A 16,184-nucleotide genomic window follows, 5' to 3' on the forward strand; every position below is an offset into this window, starting at 1 on the left:
TCTGGTTGATTGAGGTTTGTTGAATTTTTGAGACAGATACCTGGGGGCCGTTTTTGATAGGCATTTGTGGGTGATGGCTAGAGATTTGAAGGTAATCCGTTCCCGGATAGGTAGCCATTGTGTGTTTTTCGGGCCTCAGAGATGTGATATCGCTTGGATATGTTTAGGGCAGCTCTATGGGCATTGTATTTGGATATCTGTAGTTTATTAATGTTGGGAACGGAAGTTCCTACAAGTAGGGAATTGCAATAGTCTAATATTGATCCTTTTAGAACTCTGGCGATGGTAATACAGCTTTCTGATGAGAGGAAGTGTTTGCAGGCATTCAGGAGTTTGGAGGTATGGGCAGCTGAAGAGGCAATTGCGTTAACCTGCCTTGTGAGCAACAGAGTAGCGTCCAAGCATACCCCCGACGTTTTGACAGTGTTGGACACTTGGATGGTGTTGCCATCAATGATGGAAGATGTTTACTCTGGGTTGAGTTTACTCAGGGAGGACTGTGAGACAATGATTAAGATTTCGTTTTTTTATTAATTGAGGCAAAGGAGGTTGGCGGCCATGCACACCTGGATTGTGTGGCAGACAGAAAGCAGGGTTTGCAAGTTCTGGGCGTAGTTTCCAGAAAGGGGTAGGCAAATCTGTGTATCATCCACATAGTTAGTGTACGAGATTCCTTTGTCGTCAAGCAGATTGAAGAGGGGTTTCACGAAAATGTTGTAAAGTGTTGGAGGGACACAAGAGCCTTGGGGTACACTGCAGGTAACCAATACCACAGCTAGCAATCTTATGTTGATTATAGGACATGATTGAATTTGACAAAGGGTAATTTTCCCCATTGTTTTACTGTTTTCAGGCAATCCGTGGTGACTTTAGTGGCCACACCTTGGACACATCAGCAACCCGATATTAAGCATCCTGAGGCCTGTGAAGTGTTTTTCAGTAACACTCCAACGAGTGTTCATGTCAAATCTATATTGCTCTCTATAGTGACAGGATACTTACCTTGTAGCATTTTAGCAGAATTAGCACATTGTCAATAACAGTGTCTTCTTTGTTACCTCACGTTGACAGTCCCTGATGAATTTCCTTGCACAATCTTTGCACTTTATTTTGGAAAGAAACATGTTGGAATGATTTGTATGTATGTGGATGAATGAATAATGGTGAGTCTGTATGGAGTGTTAGATTCAGCTTACATGCGTATATGCACAGCACATGACACTTTTCCAACACCACCGACATTTTAGGCCATTGACCCAATACTCTTGACCTATTGTTTTACTGTCTGTAACATCTTCTGCACTGTCTGTATACTACTGTTTCAATTGTGTATTTCTATCTTGCGTTGAAACTTTATGGTGCACACTGGCACCTTGTCAAAATTATTTATTTATATATGTTAATAAAATTGTTTATATATCTTTTTTGAATTTAGACCCGTTGTGTGCCTCTGAATTGAATGTATTGCAAGCACCAACTGGTCTCATTGGTTTTTGATCTTGCCCAAGGTACAACATTGCGAAAACAGTACCATTATGTTGCCTAACCCTAATGTTTGTTGTTAAAGGTGAAAAACCTTAATGAGGGTCGGTTAGCAGTGGGCACTGCCACTCCCTCAGCCTCTTTTTGTATGTAATGGGAACGGAAGTTCCTACAAATGGGGAATTGCAATAGTCTAATATTGATCCTTTTAGAACTCTGGCGATGGTAATACAGCTTTCTGATGAGAGGAAGTGTTTGCAGGCATTCAGGAGTTTGGAGGTATGGGCAGCTGAATAGGCAATTGCGTTAACCTGCCTTGTGAGCAACAGAGTAGCGTCCAAGCATACCCCCGACGTTTTGACAGTGTTGGACACTTGGATGGTGTTGCCATCAATGATGGAAGATTTTTACTCTGGGTTGAGTTTACTCAGGGAGGACTGTCAGACAATGATTACGATTTTGTTTTTTTGTTAATTGAGGCAAAGGAGGTTGGCGGCCATGCACACCTGGATTGTGTGGCAGACAGAAAGTAGGGTTTGTAAGTTCTGGGCGTAGTTTCCAGAAAGGGGTAGGCAAATCTGTGTATCATCCACATAGTTAGTGTACGAGATTCCTTTGTCGTCAAGCAGATTGAAGAGGTGTTTCACGAAAATGTTGTAAAGTGTTGCAGGGACACAAGAGCCTTGGGGTACACTGCAGATAACTGGGGCTGGGGGACTCCATCGTTAGGGGAGAATATGCATGGTTCTTTCCTATACGAATGAGGAGATCCAGGCAATGGCATCTGGTCAGAAGTAGGCTGCTGAGTCTAGGTGCCTGCATAGGATTTGGTGGTCAACCAAATCAAAGAGGCTGTTGACAGGTCCAGTAGCAGGAAAAGGGCAGGATTGCGCGCGTCTTCAATCTCATCTAAATGTTTTTTAGGTCCAGCAATGCAGTTTCAGTTCCATAGTCTGGGCGGAAACCAGATTGGTGTAGGCCAGGCAGGTTGTTAGATTCAAGGTGGTGTTGAATTTGAAAGCAGGCAGCATGGTCGAGGATTTTTAGCAGGAAGGGGACAGTGGTGATCAGACGATAGTTGGTCAGGATGTTTGGGTCAAGGGACGTTTCTTTTTTAGCAGGTGTAGGACCCTGGCATCTTTGAGGTTGGAAGGGACTGAGCAGGAGGCACAGGAGGAGTTCATGACGGTGGCAAATCAAGGTGCCAAGGGCTCTGCACAATCTTTGATGATAGCAGCAGGGCAGATATCAGGATGGTTTGAGGCTTTTAATGATAAGTGTGATCTCTGATTGTGAAACTTTATTGAAGTCAAAGCTATGGCAGGTATAAGAGGTGGCTGAGGGTTCCCTGCCAACAGGGATGCCCAAGGAAGCTTTTTTTATTGGCAATCCTTTTCTGGAGCAGGTCAATTTGAGAGAGTAAGGCATTTGGGAGGTCAATGCACCAGGTTATATACTGGATGCAATTCGGTGACAGGGTCACTGGGGATTGCAGTTCGCGCATGATGGGGAAAAGTTCTCTCGAACTGGATTTCGCATTCTTGATTCTGGCATTGTAAGTGGAGTTTTTAGCTTGGACAATGGCTTTTTTGTAGGTCGAAGCTGCCTTTGTTAGTCTCGGTGTGAGAACGGTTCCAGTTGAATTCAGGTTGGCGCTTGAGTAGGTGGAGGGCTTTAAGGTCTGACGAGAACCAGGTATTAAGGTGCAGGGCTGCTTTGGCTTCTCACAGAGTGAGAGGGCCTAAGCTGTTAATAGCCTGGGTAAGCAGGCGGTTGTAAGGGTCTACCAAGGTGGCTGCGTCATTGAGGGTAGTGGCCATGGTGAGTAGATCCTTCACAAAGTGCATTATGTGGGTAAGGGATTTTTTTGGAAGCTCCTAGTGGCTTTGAACTCTAGGGGGCAGTGCAGAAACGAGCAGGTTATTAGATGTCAGAGTAAATGCAATGCGGTTGTGGTCAGTCCACGGGCAGGTTTGATTAGAGGTGACATTGATGTTACAATTCAAGTCAAACAGCCAATCCAGGATTCTGCCCTTAGTGTGTGTGTGGGGTTAGTGATACATTGTGAGAAGCCTAGGGCTTCTAGAGAGTTGGCTAGGGGGTTGGCATTTAGGTCTAGGTTATCATTCAGGCCGAGGTTACAATCCCCTAAAAGGATCATCTTTGAGGATAGTTTCACATAGGGGAGGATATGTAAGATGTCCTCTTCAAAGAATAGGATGGGTCCTGGAGGCAGTAGACCAAATGTAGTGTGATCGTGGTGGTTGGAGAGAGGTTAAGTTTGATTGTCATATGTTCTTCAGATGAGATGTCAGAGTCAGTGATAATCCTTAGAGATAAAGAGTCCCTGGCGATGAGGGCATAGATATCATCTTTCATTGTCCTGTGTCTTAATCTCTAAAAGATATCACATTTCAGATACAAAAGCGACTTCAGAAGTCATGAAAGCTTCTAGGCATAACAAATTATTTACAGAGTATTAGAGCACACGTGTTGAGACTTCGAGGCACTCTGGTGCGTCCAAGTCAGTTTTTAGACATCCGCCTAAAAGTCAAGGCAGCTCTTAGCACGCAAAAAGCTACTTGACTGGATCTTCATCTACTCAGAACCTTTCCTTCCGAGAGAATGCTGCTGGGATCCAAGTTAACCATCATTGCACAAGGCAGCCAAGTATGTCTGTCGCACAAACATGAGTATCATTATTGCATATGATGGCGTCTCACTCTGGGTCTCCATGACCAATCTGATTTTTACAGATTCTCAAAGTCTGTAATCCTAATTTTTCTGTCAAAAATTAAATCTTTGGTGAAAACCTTTCCCTGTTATTTAGCAGTCATCAGGTTGCTGCCTTATATACACCATGCAACATGCATATTGCTATGTTTTGATGTACACAGCAATAGTCCTTCAAGTAAAAGAATTCTGCTTCTATAGAGTGATCCCACTACTGAAATATAGACATCTTGGTAATATAAGCCTGAAGCAATGCCTCACCTCTCTCCCTCTCATATAATGCATATATAATATTCACAATAGACTACCATGTGTGAGAACATTTGTTACAGGTAAGTAACTTTTCCATTTAAGTAGATGGCTGCCATAGTATCTCGAGTGCGGTTCATGCAATGCTCAGTCCTCACTGCCCTTCTCTCACTTAGATGAACATTCACCTTGTCCCTTTCCTGGACTTTTTGTGAGATCCACTTTTCCATCTGGCCTCGCCTCTTGATATCAATTTTATTATATTATGGTTTTGTATAGTGCTCTGCGATCTCCTTTAAAACGGGTGTTGTAACTTGATGCATTGATAAGGCACAGGGAAATAGGTCTAGAATCATCAAGCAGTTGGTGAGCAGGTGCAAGTGGATAGAGGTCATGTGGCCTAAGCCCCACCTACCTTCTTAGCCCTTCCTCTTTTCTGCTCCCAACTCTTAGATCAAGTGGGTCTCTCGCCAAGGCACCCCTTCAATCTCTGTAGTAATGGGGTTGGTGATATGTGCCACCAAAATGCCCAAAAGTAAAAATTAAGAAATAAGGATGCCTATGGAGAAACAACTCAGACACACTTTTTAAAGGTAAACAAACAACATGTGTTGGCAAGCGTGAATACAGTTAAATGTTTAACATGAAAAAATAGATTTTGGGTCAGACCTAAATTGTAACATCATTGTAAACCCCACCAAGAAGTCACTTTTTTAAATGTTAGCTTTCATGGCTGTTAAAAAAGGAGACCGGCAGGGCATTGCCATTTTTGAAAAAAGCAATCAGAAACATCTATGCATTTTGTTTTACTGTGCTCTTTGATTAGTGGTTATATATTCAGATGGATCTTACTCTATAAATCGAACACATTAGGCAGACTCCAGAGGCCAGGTAATTTATGAAAACTCCAAGTACTCTGAATATGATTTCAAATGTGGCACAATTTTTAGATGATGCTTGTATTGTATGCTTTAGGTTTGTGAAATTGATTAATTGATCTTTTGGATGGTTTTATTTTCTTTGATGTTTGTTTTTAAGTCCCTTTTCACCTTGTTTGATGTGGATATTTTTATGATTGTGTACTTTGAAGGAAATTGAATATTTCTGAGCAAAGAAATGGATGAATGAAATGAAAAACTAAATTAATGTACAGTGAAACAGGCACCCTGGATTTGCTTCTTCGGCTTCCAAAATTACAGCAAAGCAGACGCGACTCCAGGAGATAGACTTTCCTGGACTATCACAGTGTCCATTCGAGGGTGCTGGGCCATGATGCATGGCCTTAAACCTCACCTTGCATCCTAACCCTTCTGCCATGTTGGTGGGCATCAGTGCGGACAGCTTATTCTTGGCAATGCTAACACTAAGCTGCCACACAGGGCTCTCGATACCAGGGAGGTCGTGCCCTAGCTCCATATAATTCAGCAAGTGTGGCCCAATGCCAGACAAGGCCCAGCTAATGTCACTCTGTCTAGGGCGGCAATAATCCTAGCGCAGGCCCTGACTACAAACGAATCGGCAGGTTTAAACTTACCTGGTGTGGCTCGGCCTGTGACTGCTATGCTGCAACCCTGTTTTCCTGATCGCAGACCGCCTAGTAAATATTTTAGGAAATTAGCAATCGGGCAATGCTATCAAAGAACGAGCACGGTGTCCGCTCATTTGGTCGAAAAAAAAAGATCGAATGACCATTTGGTCGAAAAAAAAATGGTCGAATTTTTTTTTAAATGTATTTATATATTTTTTTTTGTTTTGTTTGGTTAAAAAAAATTAAAATATAAAAAGGGGGGTCGGGGGGCGAACCCCCCCCAAAAAAAAAATGTAAAAAAAAAAATAAAATACGACCATTTGGATTTCGACCATTTGGTGTCGACCATTTGGTTGTCGACCAAATGACTGGTAGCATTCTGTGGGCTCTCTGGAGTGTGTTTACCATCAGGAGTCTTAATAATGATCTTGTCTCTCCTTCTCTGCCCCTCTTCTCTTCCCCTATGCAGATTCCACCACAGGTAGAGTACATCATTGCATCATGGCGGAGAAGACACAACTCCAGCGCTGCGGTCGCTGCTTGCAAGGGAGAGCTGGCCGGCATGAATGGGCTTTGCAAGGATTGTTCTTAGCAGCCAGGAGCTCAGAATTCCTAATCCCTTAACTAATGCTGAGGCAGGCAGCACCTGCACACCTTTGAACAGGCCCTTACTGGTGGATGGCACCAGTCCTTGATCCAGTTACTGTTTAACACATTGCTCTGTAATACATTCTCTTTGCAAGTCTTTGCATTGAACACTGTACTGGTTTAGTTACATTGAGCACATTCATGATACCAACACTGGATCAGAGACATTACATATCCGCATTGCGGGCAATAGTGGATTAAATCTACTGCAAGTGTCTGGCAGTCGAACACTGCGGAGGATCAGATGCATTGTGGTCTCTGCTTTAGGGTCAGGGATGTCTCTCGGACGTAAAATCCACTTGGAAGGGTAAAGTGAACTACCACTGCTTCGGGGGCGCCACGTATATTTGTATTATACGCAACCCTGGCTCAGATACACTGTGTTTGTCTTCATTATACACTGTAATGCACCAGGTGCACTGCAGCACACTGCCTCATAAAGAGTATGCCTTGCACTGGATCAGGGTTGGTCCATGTCTATTTTACACTACGTGTCTTTCTAATGTACATTGCACTAGTTCACGTGTAAGGCGTAACTATTTATCATAGAATGCACTGGATCAGGGATGCAGGCAGACCCTGTAGTATACTGTTGGTTATGTCCAGGATGCTGCATGCCACTGCATTAGATTGTGCTTTGCACTGGATGAGGTTTACTGCATGGCTCTATTCTACACACTGGAGTGGATGAGGAACGATGCATGTCTAGGGGGAGCCTGGGCCGGATAGAATGAATGGGTTGGACAGGACGGAATGGAGGCTTGATGAAAAGTGGAACTGCCATCTAGCAATACAAAAAGTGTGAAGACAATGTTGTGGAAGAGAAGGCAACATAGATTACAAAGTGTGAAGCCAGAGCGACAAGACACTGGGTAAAGACAATGATAAGTAGGAGTCAAGTAGAGTGCCAGATACAGCGCCCTCTAAGGTGGCTACGGTGGAGAGGAAGAGCCTGATCACTGGGGCATTGAAGAACCCATTGATGCCCAAATAAGAGTTTGTAGGCAGTGAACCATGTCAGAAGTAGAAGACAAGTCCAAATAAATGACAGACTGAAGATGTAGTGTGTAATGGCCAGCGAAAGGTGAGTTGGCTCATCATGGACAAGAGAACCATTTCCGTAGAAAGAGAAGAACGAAAACCAGACTGACTGGGGGTCAAACAGTGTGATTCCAGATGTGGGTGGGGGGAGGGCTGCAATTAAGCAACGCATTTGCAGAGTTTAGAGAGAAAGGAGAAAAGAGGGATGGGGTGAAAAGTACAAGAAAAGAAGCAGAGCAAAGGTGTATCGAAGAGAGGGAGCAGGGAGGCAGTAAAAAGCATTCCGGAAAAGTGGGAAACTCAGAGCAAGACTAAGAAAACCTTTTATATGGGGTAAAATGGGGCAAGGGGAAAATGAGTAGCAAAGGCTGACTGAAGGGGTCAAGAGGAGATCACTGGATCAGGGTCTCAGGGATGCTGTGTGTCTCTATTATGCACTGCACTGGATAGGGTCACTAAACTGCCCTACATCAGGAACGCTGCATGCCTGCATTAGACACTACAATGAATCCACATTATACACTGGAATCACTCAGGAAAAACTGCATTATACAGCACTGGTCCGGTCGCCTCTATGTTGTTATGTTGTATGTTGCTAGATCACTGTTTCCATTGTTGCATGTGTGTCTTTCAAACTGCCGGATCTAGGATGCTGAGATTCTCTGCTTAATGCCTTGTGACCTATCAGGGGCTTAATGGCACTGCATGGTTGTATTACACAATGTACTGAGTGAGGGACACTTCATGCACTGCTCTGGGTTGTGTATGGATTGCACACGCGGGTGGATCAGCGGCTCCACATTATTCACTGCTCTGTGCTGCTTTCCCGTCTTTCTTTTTCTCTCTGTCTGCAGTATAAGAACCTCATGTACACCTTCGAGAAAAGGCGGGTCTTTCCGTCCCTTTTGCCGGTCGCCATGTCCCAGTACATCACTCTAAGGGACGTCAACCTGCGGTGCAGATTGAGCCCCGGGCAATACCTAATCATCCCTAGCACCTACAACGCCATGGAGGAGGCAAAGTTCACCCTCCAGATCTTCACTGAGAAGAAGCAGAACATCAGGTGACTACTTAGGGCCCCCAGATCGGCCAAAGTATTGTGTATACATTGGGGTATCGGGAATTCCAGGTGTCCTAATGAGGTTTTAGAGAGATGCTCTTCCTTAATCTACTATCGTCCTCTCTAAGTACCCTCCAGCTAATCCTCAACAGGGCTGCAAGACTTATCCTTGGCCTCAAGCCCAGGGACCACATCTCTCCAGCCGTAAAATCTCTCCACTGACTCCCGGTTGCTTCAAGGATCAAATTCAAATCCCTCTGCATCTTGCATAAGGCTGTCAGGGGATGGGAACCACGCTATCTACAACTGGCTCTCACTAAATACTGTCCTTTCAGATCTTTACATTCCTCTGTACCCACTCCTTGCGTGTCAATCGCATCGCTAAACCGCGAGCTGATGGGCGATCTCTTTCCTCGGTGGCTACCTCCTTTGGAACAGCCCCCCCTTCCTCTTGGTCTTGAGCTGGACCTCCTCACATTTCAGAAGCTCCTCAAGACTTTCCTTTTCACCTCCTCCTTGCCCCTCTCCCTCTGTTGCTAATCCCCACAGTTGCTGAGATTGGTGACCAGGGCCCTTACGTGTTCACCTGGGTCCTGGCCTCCCACCTCAATCGCCTTCAGCCTCCGCCCACTCCCAGCACATTCCTTGGCACCCACTGGCCTGTGCTGTCACAGGTCTGCACTAATTTATTGGCAGTTGACCACTCTTAACAAGTGATACCTTCCAGGCACTTAACAGCTGCTTGCAACTTATTCCCTAGCACTTCCCTCTGTGGTACTCCTAGCACTTACCTCTGCATCCCTCATAATTTCTCTCTCCCTGCATCTGCAAGTTCTGAATGCTCATAAGGCCTAGTAGGACCGCCTCTCTCTTTCATTGTTATATTTGCCTTTAATTCCCATGTTCGTTCCCCGTTTGCCCTGTGGGCACTTTGAAACACAATTTACTTGATGTATAAGCACCTTACAAATGCACAATAAATAAATAAAATGTGGGGTCCCCATTTTCTGTTATGCCGCTGGTAATGTTCTGTCTCAGAATCATGAAAGGGTATTTGCCCTTGCAGTTGATGGAGTATGTGGGTAACACAAAGATATTGGCTGGGACTTTTAGCCGGTCCAAGCCTAACTGAGCCTAAAGAAGCTCCCTACTTGAATACAAATCTTAGAGTTCTGTAATCATGTGCTATCACAAACAAATGAAGCTACTCAGTTGTCTGGTGTGTGCATACAACTATTCTGGAGCAGGAGTCGCAGGTCCCTACAAGACGAGGAGGAAGACCATGGCATGCCAGAGACATCTGGTTACTCATCATGTGACATTCCAGATGCTTTGGACTTCAATTCCCATCAGCCACAGACAGCAAAGTTAGTGGTGAAGGACCATGTGAGTTGGAATCACAGACATCTGCATGGCCACATAAAACGAAGCCATGAGGCTTACAGCCCTGGATGTCATCCTAGAGGGCAGAGTGAACAAAAGGGACATTTTTTTCTCTGTCGGTAACTGGATTTGGGAGAGCAACCAAATGCAGGTGTTGCAGTACCACCATGGGGCCTCATTACAAGTTTAGTGGTATTTCAGTGGTACATCTGCCAAAATACCACTAAATTCAATTACCATTACTGCCACTTGGTCCCGTGGAGTTACCACAGGATTACAAGTGGTGCTAATTCCCCATACGGCTCATGGAGATTTTTTCCGGATTTACCGCTGGCGCAATTACTGTGCAGTAATTTCACTGATTTATGAAGGTAAACTTGGGCCTCATTACAAGTTTGGTGGCTGGCGATAAATCTGCTGAAACACCACAAAACGGATTTACCATTACTGTCACATGAACCAGCGAATTTACCGTTGGATTACAAATGATGGTAGGGGGTGTTAGTCTCCATAAGACTCCATGGGGATTTTTGGTGGAATTACAGCTGATGGTAATTCCAACAATTTTGATGATTTTCAGCTGTAAAGCAGCGGATGTAGCTCCAGCTTTATGCTGGAGGTAAATCCTCCACTTCACCATTGAAATTGTAGTACGCTGGTGCAGTAATGCAGTGGTAACAGAGTTTCCTCCATTTTATTGCTGTTTTTTACAGCACTGCCGTACATGCAATGAGGCCCAAAGAGGAGAATTGGCTTCCAGCAACAAGCTGGAGGTGATTTGTCCACTTTTCCTGCAAAAATTGGCAGATTTACCACAGAGTAATACTTTTTTTCTGCATCGCCAACCTTGTAATGAGGCCCTTAGTAGCCAGAGTATAACAGCATAGCTGAGGTCCTGGAAATGTAGACACTTGTCCAACAAAAATTGGCAGATTTACCATAGAGTAATACTTTTTCTGCATCGCCAACTTTGTAATGAGGCCCTTAGTAGCCAGAGTATAACAGCATAACTGAGGTCCTGGAAATGTAGACACTTGTACAACTGTGACACCCAGTGCTAGGTCTACGACCTGGAAGGGGCCAATTGCCTACCTCCGCGCCACAAGGGGCATCACTGTAATGGCTTGCCTCTACTCTGGCATAAGGACATTTGAGAACCCAAAACCAAAGTGCCTGGTGTTTGTTCTGTGACTTGGACAAGCCAATGCAATGCTCCTAGTGTACAGGCAAAAGGTGCTGTTCACAGATTCTTCCTTATATGTTTAGACCACAGGTGTCTGTTCTAATAAGTCTTAAATGGCACAGCTTTGGCGTGAGGGGTAGGATACTTATCCTGCCTGTATCTTGCAAAATGGGGGTCATCAGCACAGAGATAGAAGGGGCTAACGTCGGGGTAACCACAAACTTATTTTTGAGAGTTCCATCATGGAAGGGGTATGTCAATGAAGTGCTCCATGACACAATCTTTCTTATTTTACAGAGAAATCGATGATGAAATTCGAGCAGATGAGCAAGCTTTCCAGGTAAGTGTGCCATGGAGCATGGGATGAGAGAATATTGCTCTTCCAAGAGCACTCGTCAAGCAAAAGTAGGGAGTCTTCCCTAGAAGATTGTTACTATAAATGGGATTGTACCACTTCGAGGGAGACACTGGGACTGTGGAAAGAACCTCCTCCTAGGGGAATTACCATTGGTGGCAGGCTCGGATGTTACAGAGCTGCTCCTATTAGTGCCTCTCGGATAGCCTTGCAGGTGAGATACTGATCTTAGACCCTCTCCCCCCCACCTTGGACAACCCATGAAGCCCAAACCTCATGTTAATGCCAGACCAGTTCTTCAGAAAGCATGGCACATCCAAAACGATCTTGAAGAAAGGCATTGATAGCATGGAAATCACAAATATCAGCCCTACAGATAAGGGGTGTATCAACCACTTTTACTCCCTACAAATTGGCAAATACTCCCAAAAAAATAGGGTGTAAAAATACTCCCAACAAACAATAGGAACAAGACATGTAGAATTGTGCACCCCTGCTTTTACCCTCAAAGCTCCATGGATATTTTTGGACATGTAGTGCACATAGTACCACAGGAAGAAACTAGCATTTTAAATTCTTGATTGCAAGAAGTAAACATGTATCTTTTAATGTGCATGAGTAACTATGTGCAAATAAATAAATATTACAAAAACATTTCTTTTTTTCAGTTAAAACATGTGTACCCGCTTATAAAATACTCTCATTGGGAATTGGACTTACATTTGTACTCCCCAAAAACATATTTTACTCCCAACTTTAAATAATAGGGAGTAAAATACTCCCACTTCCGAATCTTATCTGGAGCACTGACAGACAAGGTTCACTAAGAAGTACTCCACCATTCTTTTAGTCAGTGGGGATATACAATTGCACACAAACAGAATTAACGTGGGCGGATGGTAGGCAGAATTGCAGGCAGTAGCCTCTGGGACCACTACACACAATTAGGACTACAGGTGTTAGCCAAACCAACCTTTGGTATAAATCTGTACCATACAGTTTTTAATAACGAGCTGAGCAGCCAAGCTTATTTTAAGAGTGAATGTGAGCAATACAAGTAGTTACACAGAGGACTTTCAATCACAGTAGTTCAAATAAACACTTACACTCAAGATTTCTTGGTAAAAACACTTAGTCATTTATTACACAATAATTTAGAAAACATTTCACTAGCAGAAGGCAACTTAATATTATATACCGATACACTTCAATGCAAAACTGTAAGCTTTTGAGACAGTTTGAGCTCCCCTGAAATAGGATCAAAATGGCAGTTCAGATACTTAGCAGTGAGCAAAAAGGACAGAAGTAAGTAGAATAGATCACATATACTTTTTAGGCAGTGCAAATAGTTTCAGTTCACCAGAAGAGTTCAATTCAAGTCAATAGGCCAGGCCAAAGTCAATGGGCTAGTGTTCTGGATAGGAAAGAGCAGGTCTGGTATCAAACGGTGAAGTTCTTAGAAGTAGTTTAGGTGAAAAAGAATCATATATCTGGTCACAAGCTGATTAGGCCTGGAAGTTGGGAAAGTTTCATGAACTTTCACCGCAAGAGTGGCGGTCTCTCAATCGGGTTGGCACAGTATCATTGTATGAAGAAAACAAATGTTGCTGAAGTCGTGGTTTCTGGCAAGTCCTGCAGATTTTGTTGTTTCTGAGCCTCAGTCATGGGAACAAGAGGGAGGACCACGGGGGACTCCTGCACTGCACGGGATCATTGAAGAAAGCAAACAAGATGGAGTCACTTCAGTTCCAGTAGCTGTAGATTCAAGAACACAAACTGGTGTCCCTCTCCCTGGTTAATGCTAACCAGCCTTGAGAATGGTATTCAGGTGTCTTATGAGTTGATTGGTCTCAACAACTCAAAAGAAGAAGCCGTCTTTGAAGGAGCTTCTCTGTCGAATGGAGTTTGGCAATTCGGACCTGCAGCAGGGCTTCACTGGGCAAACCAACGGTCCAGGAGTTTAGCAGCCGTCCTCTTCCAGCTCGTCTTTGGTTCTTTCATTCCAGTGGTCAACTCTGCCTTCCAGTCCAAGGGACTCACCTTTTAAACAGTTCTCTACCTTTCATTCCAGCCTAGCTGTCACTCACCCAGCAGGGTGGCTTTCCTTGCCAGACAGTCAGCCAGCCAATCGCGCCAGAGTGCATTTGGGTCTCGAAGGAGACTAAACAGAGGGAGTTTCAGGCACCTCCCTCATTTCCTGCCCACCCCAGACACTCAGACGCCAGAGGCGGTCTTCAGTCCTGAAGCCTGCCGAATACACACTAACAAAGGGACCAAACCTGGTTTGGTGTGCAGAGACAAACACTAGAAGGACCTTAGCAAAAAGAAACAGCGAAAAAGAAGACCGGAACCTGTTTAAACAAAGGGGCTTAAGGCGCCATCTTGAAAAACATGGTTCCCGCGATTTTTAGCTACCGGTGTTCGCGGTCGGGAAAAATCATGGTAGTTCATTGTAAAACCACTACCACCAGCCTTTTCAATAGGAAAGGGTAGCATTTGCCTGCTACATGAGTATTTAGACACAGGGGATACTATATAACCCATCCAGCACTCCATTGTAAGTTAGTGTGTGCTGGGGCTGTGAATTTGGAAAGACTAGAAAAGTCAGTTTCACTTTACATTCTATGGGAAACAGTAGTTTATCCCAGACAGGGTTATTAAACCTTTGGTAAGTCTAAAACTCCATAATCAAAGAACACAAATCTAAAACATGCATCAAAATACATGAAAGAGTGGAACAAAAGGTTCACACTCTTTCCAGGTAAAAAAAGCAAGTCCTCAAAATCCAGCAAAGTTGCTGGGGTTCTCTAAGGTTCTCTAAGGTGAAGGGAATTAGCACATTTATGAGAATTCTCCCTATCAGCAGGCTAGACTTGAATGCCCCGGAATACCGGAAAACTACACCTCTACCTATCACCTCCTTTGATTCCTCTGCAATGCTGCTGTACAAAGTTAGCATTGACACCAATACAGCAATTTCAGCACTTGCGGCCAACCACCCTCCAGGCTCCTGTGCAAACTTCCTAAAGGAGTGCCTGCATCTAATGATTAATCTGCAGTCCAACATGCACAAACTATTAATTATAGGTGACTTGGGGTTAACAATCCCTCAAATTAAGAAGGGCAAATGCTGGACTCCATGTTTTCATTCATTCAGCAGCAGCTTGACACCAATCAGCATTGGCAACTATCTTGGTCTCATCACCAGATATTATCTATCGGCATGCCTTGCTTCTCCAAACCGAGCTTTCTAGAGGCAACAACAAACAACGGTGAAAATGCAGTAAAGCACTTAAATAAGGTCTAAAAGAACAACCTCGCCCAAACATGTACTTCTCCTCAACTCATGCCTGATGAACACTCACACCCTGGTGCTTTTCTGAATAACCTTTATCTTATCATTGAAAATGCCATGTCTTGCACCAAAAAATCATGAATTAAATGAATACCTGAACAAATGATACGACAAGGAACAAGCTACCTCACAAAGAGCAACTAGAAACCTGAATGCGAGTGGCACAAGACTAAGTTCACCAGTGACCTAGCTATTTGCACCTTCCTCAGTCATAGTTACAAAGCCGTGGTTGATGGGAAGAAACCATTCTGCTACCTCAATCGTTCACAAGAGGCCCCAAGCAAAAATATAGAGGTACTTTAGATGTGGGGGCCAGCCAAATTGACGATGAGCCAATCCGTGGAACAGCCCAACAAGCTGGCCTCTTTTTTCTAAGAAAAGATCATAATTATACAAAACACCATCAATTTACAGCTGAGATGCTCTGCCAATGCCACTGGAGGTGGCAACTAATGTGTCTCTCTGTCTCTTCACTCCAATTCCGGGAGAAGACATGGTTTCCATAACTAAGAAAATAAAGGCACTAGGGAAATGGTGTCACTCGTGCCCTGCAAGAACCATAAATTAAAAAATAGATTCTCTAGTGGGCCCTATTGCCAAGATTTGAAATACATCCCTCAGAACAGAGATCCCCAAACTGCTAAAAATAGTGACTATTGTGATCTAACACAAAAAGACTTAGTTATTTTGCTTTTATCTAATACATATAACAAGCCTTAAAACCATTAAATTGGGTTTGGATGAGAAGTCATACAAAATGTGCACTGAACAGTCACCAGGGACAATACATAAGTGGACATACATAGATTAAGGACAACCAACATTGGAAATGTTTAAGTGCAGGTAGGCGGTACGGCCAGCTGTGTTCGGGATGAGACCATAATGGGTGAAGTGCTAGGGACAGAGGTGGTTAGAGGTGAGGGGAAAATTATAGCTAAGAGGCAGGTGAGAGGTAGGTTAAGTGGGTAACTCGGAGGTGAGGAGGTAGGCTTTTAGTTTGGTTTTTAACAAATCCATGTGGACTGTTTCTCAGATGTCCATGGGGGAAGAGAATTCCATGTAAGTGGAGCAAGTAGAGAGAAAGAGCGGAATCTAGAGGAAGAACAGGGAGGTCGAGGAGCCAAAAGGCTAGTCGAGATGGCACAGCAAAGAATACCAAAAGGCTTG

General features: G+C 44.0%; 1 protein-coding gene across 1 annotated transcript in view; it reads left to right on the forward strand.

Annotated features, from left to right (window-relative positions):
- Positions 1-16,184, forward strand: part of LOC138567788 (calpain-1 catalytic subunit-like) — a 398,207-nt gene that overhangs the window by 230,223 nt on the left and 151,800 nt on the right. The window contains exons 11-13 of the mRNA XM_069646278.1: positions 6,462-6,552; positions 8,414-8,744; positions 11,605-11,647. Coding sequence (XP_069502379.1) covers positions 6,462-6,552; positions 8,414-8,744; positions 11,605-11,647 — 465 coding nt within the window. The remainder of the gene's footprint in view (positions 1-6,461; positions 6,553-8,413; positions 8,745-11,604; positions 11,648-16,184) is intronic.

The sequence above is a fragment of the Ambystoma mexicanum genome, chromosome 2p (assembly GCF_040938575.1).
Source record: "Ambystoma mexicanum isolate Mex_15411 chromosome 2p, UKY_AmexF1_1, whole genome shotgun sequence".
Lineage (NCBI taxonomy): Eukaryota > Metazoa > Chordata > Amphibia > Caudata > Ambystomatidae > Ambystoma > Ambystoma mexicanum.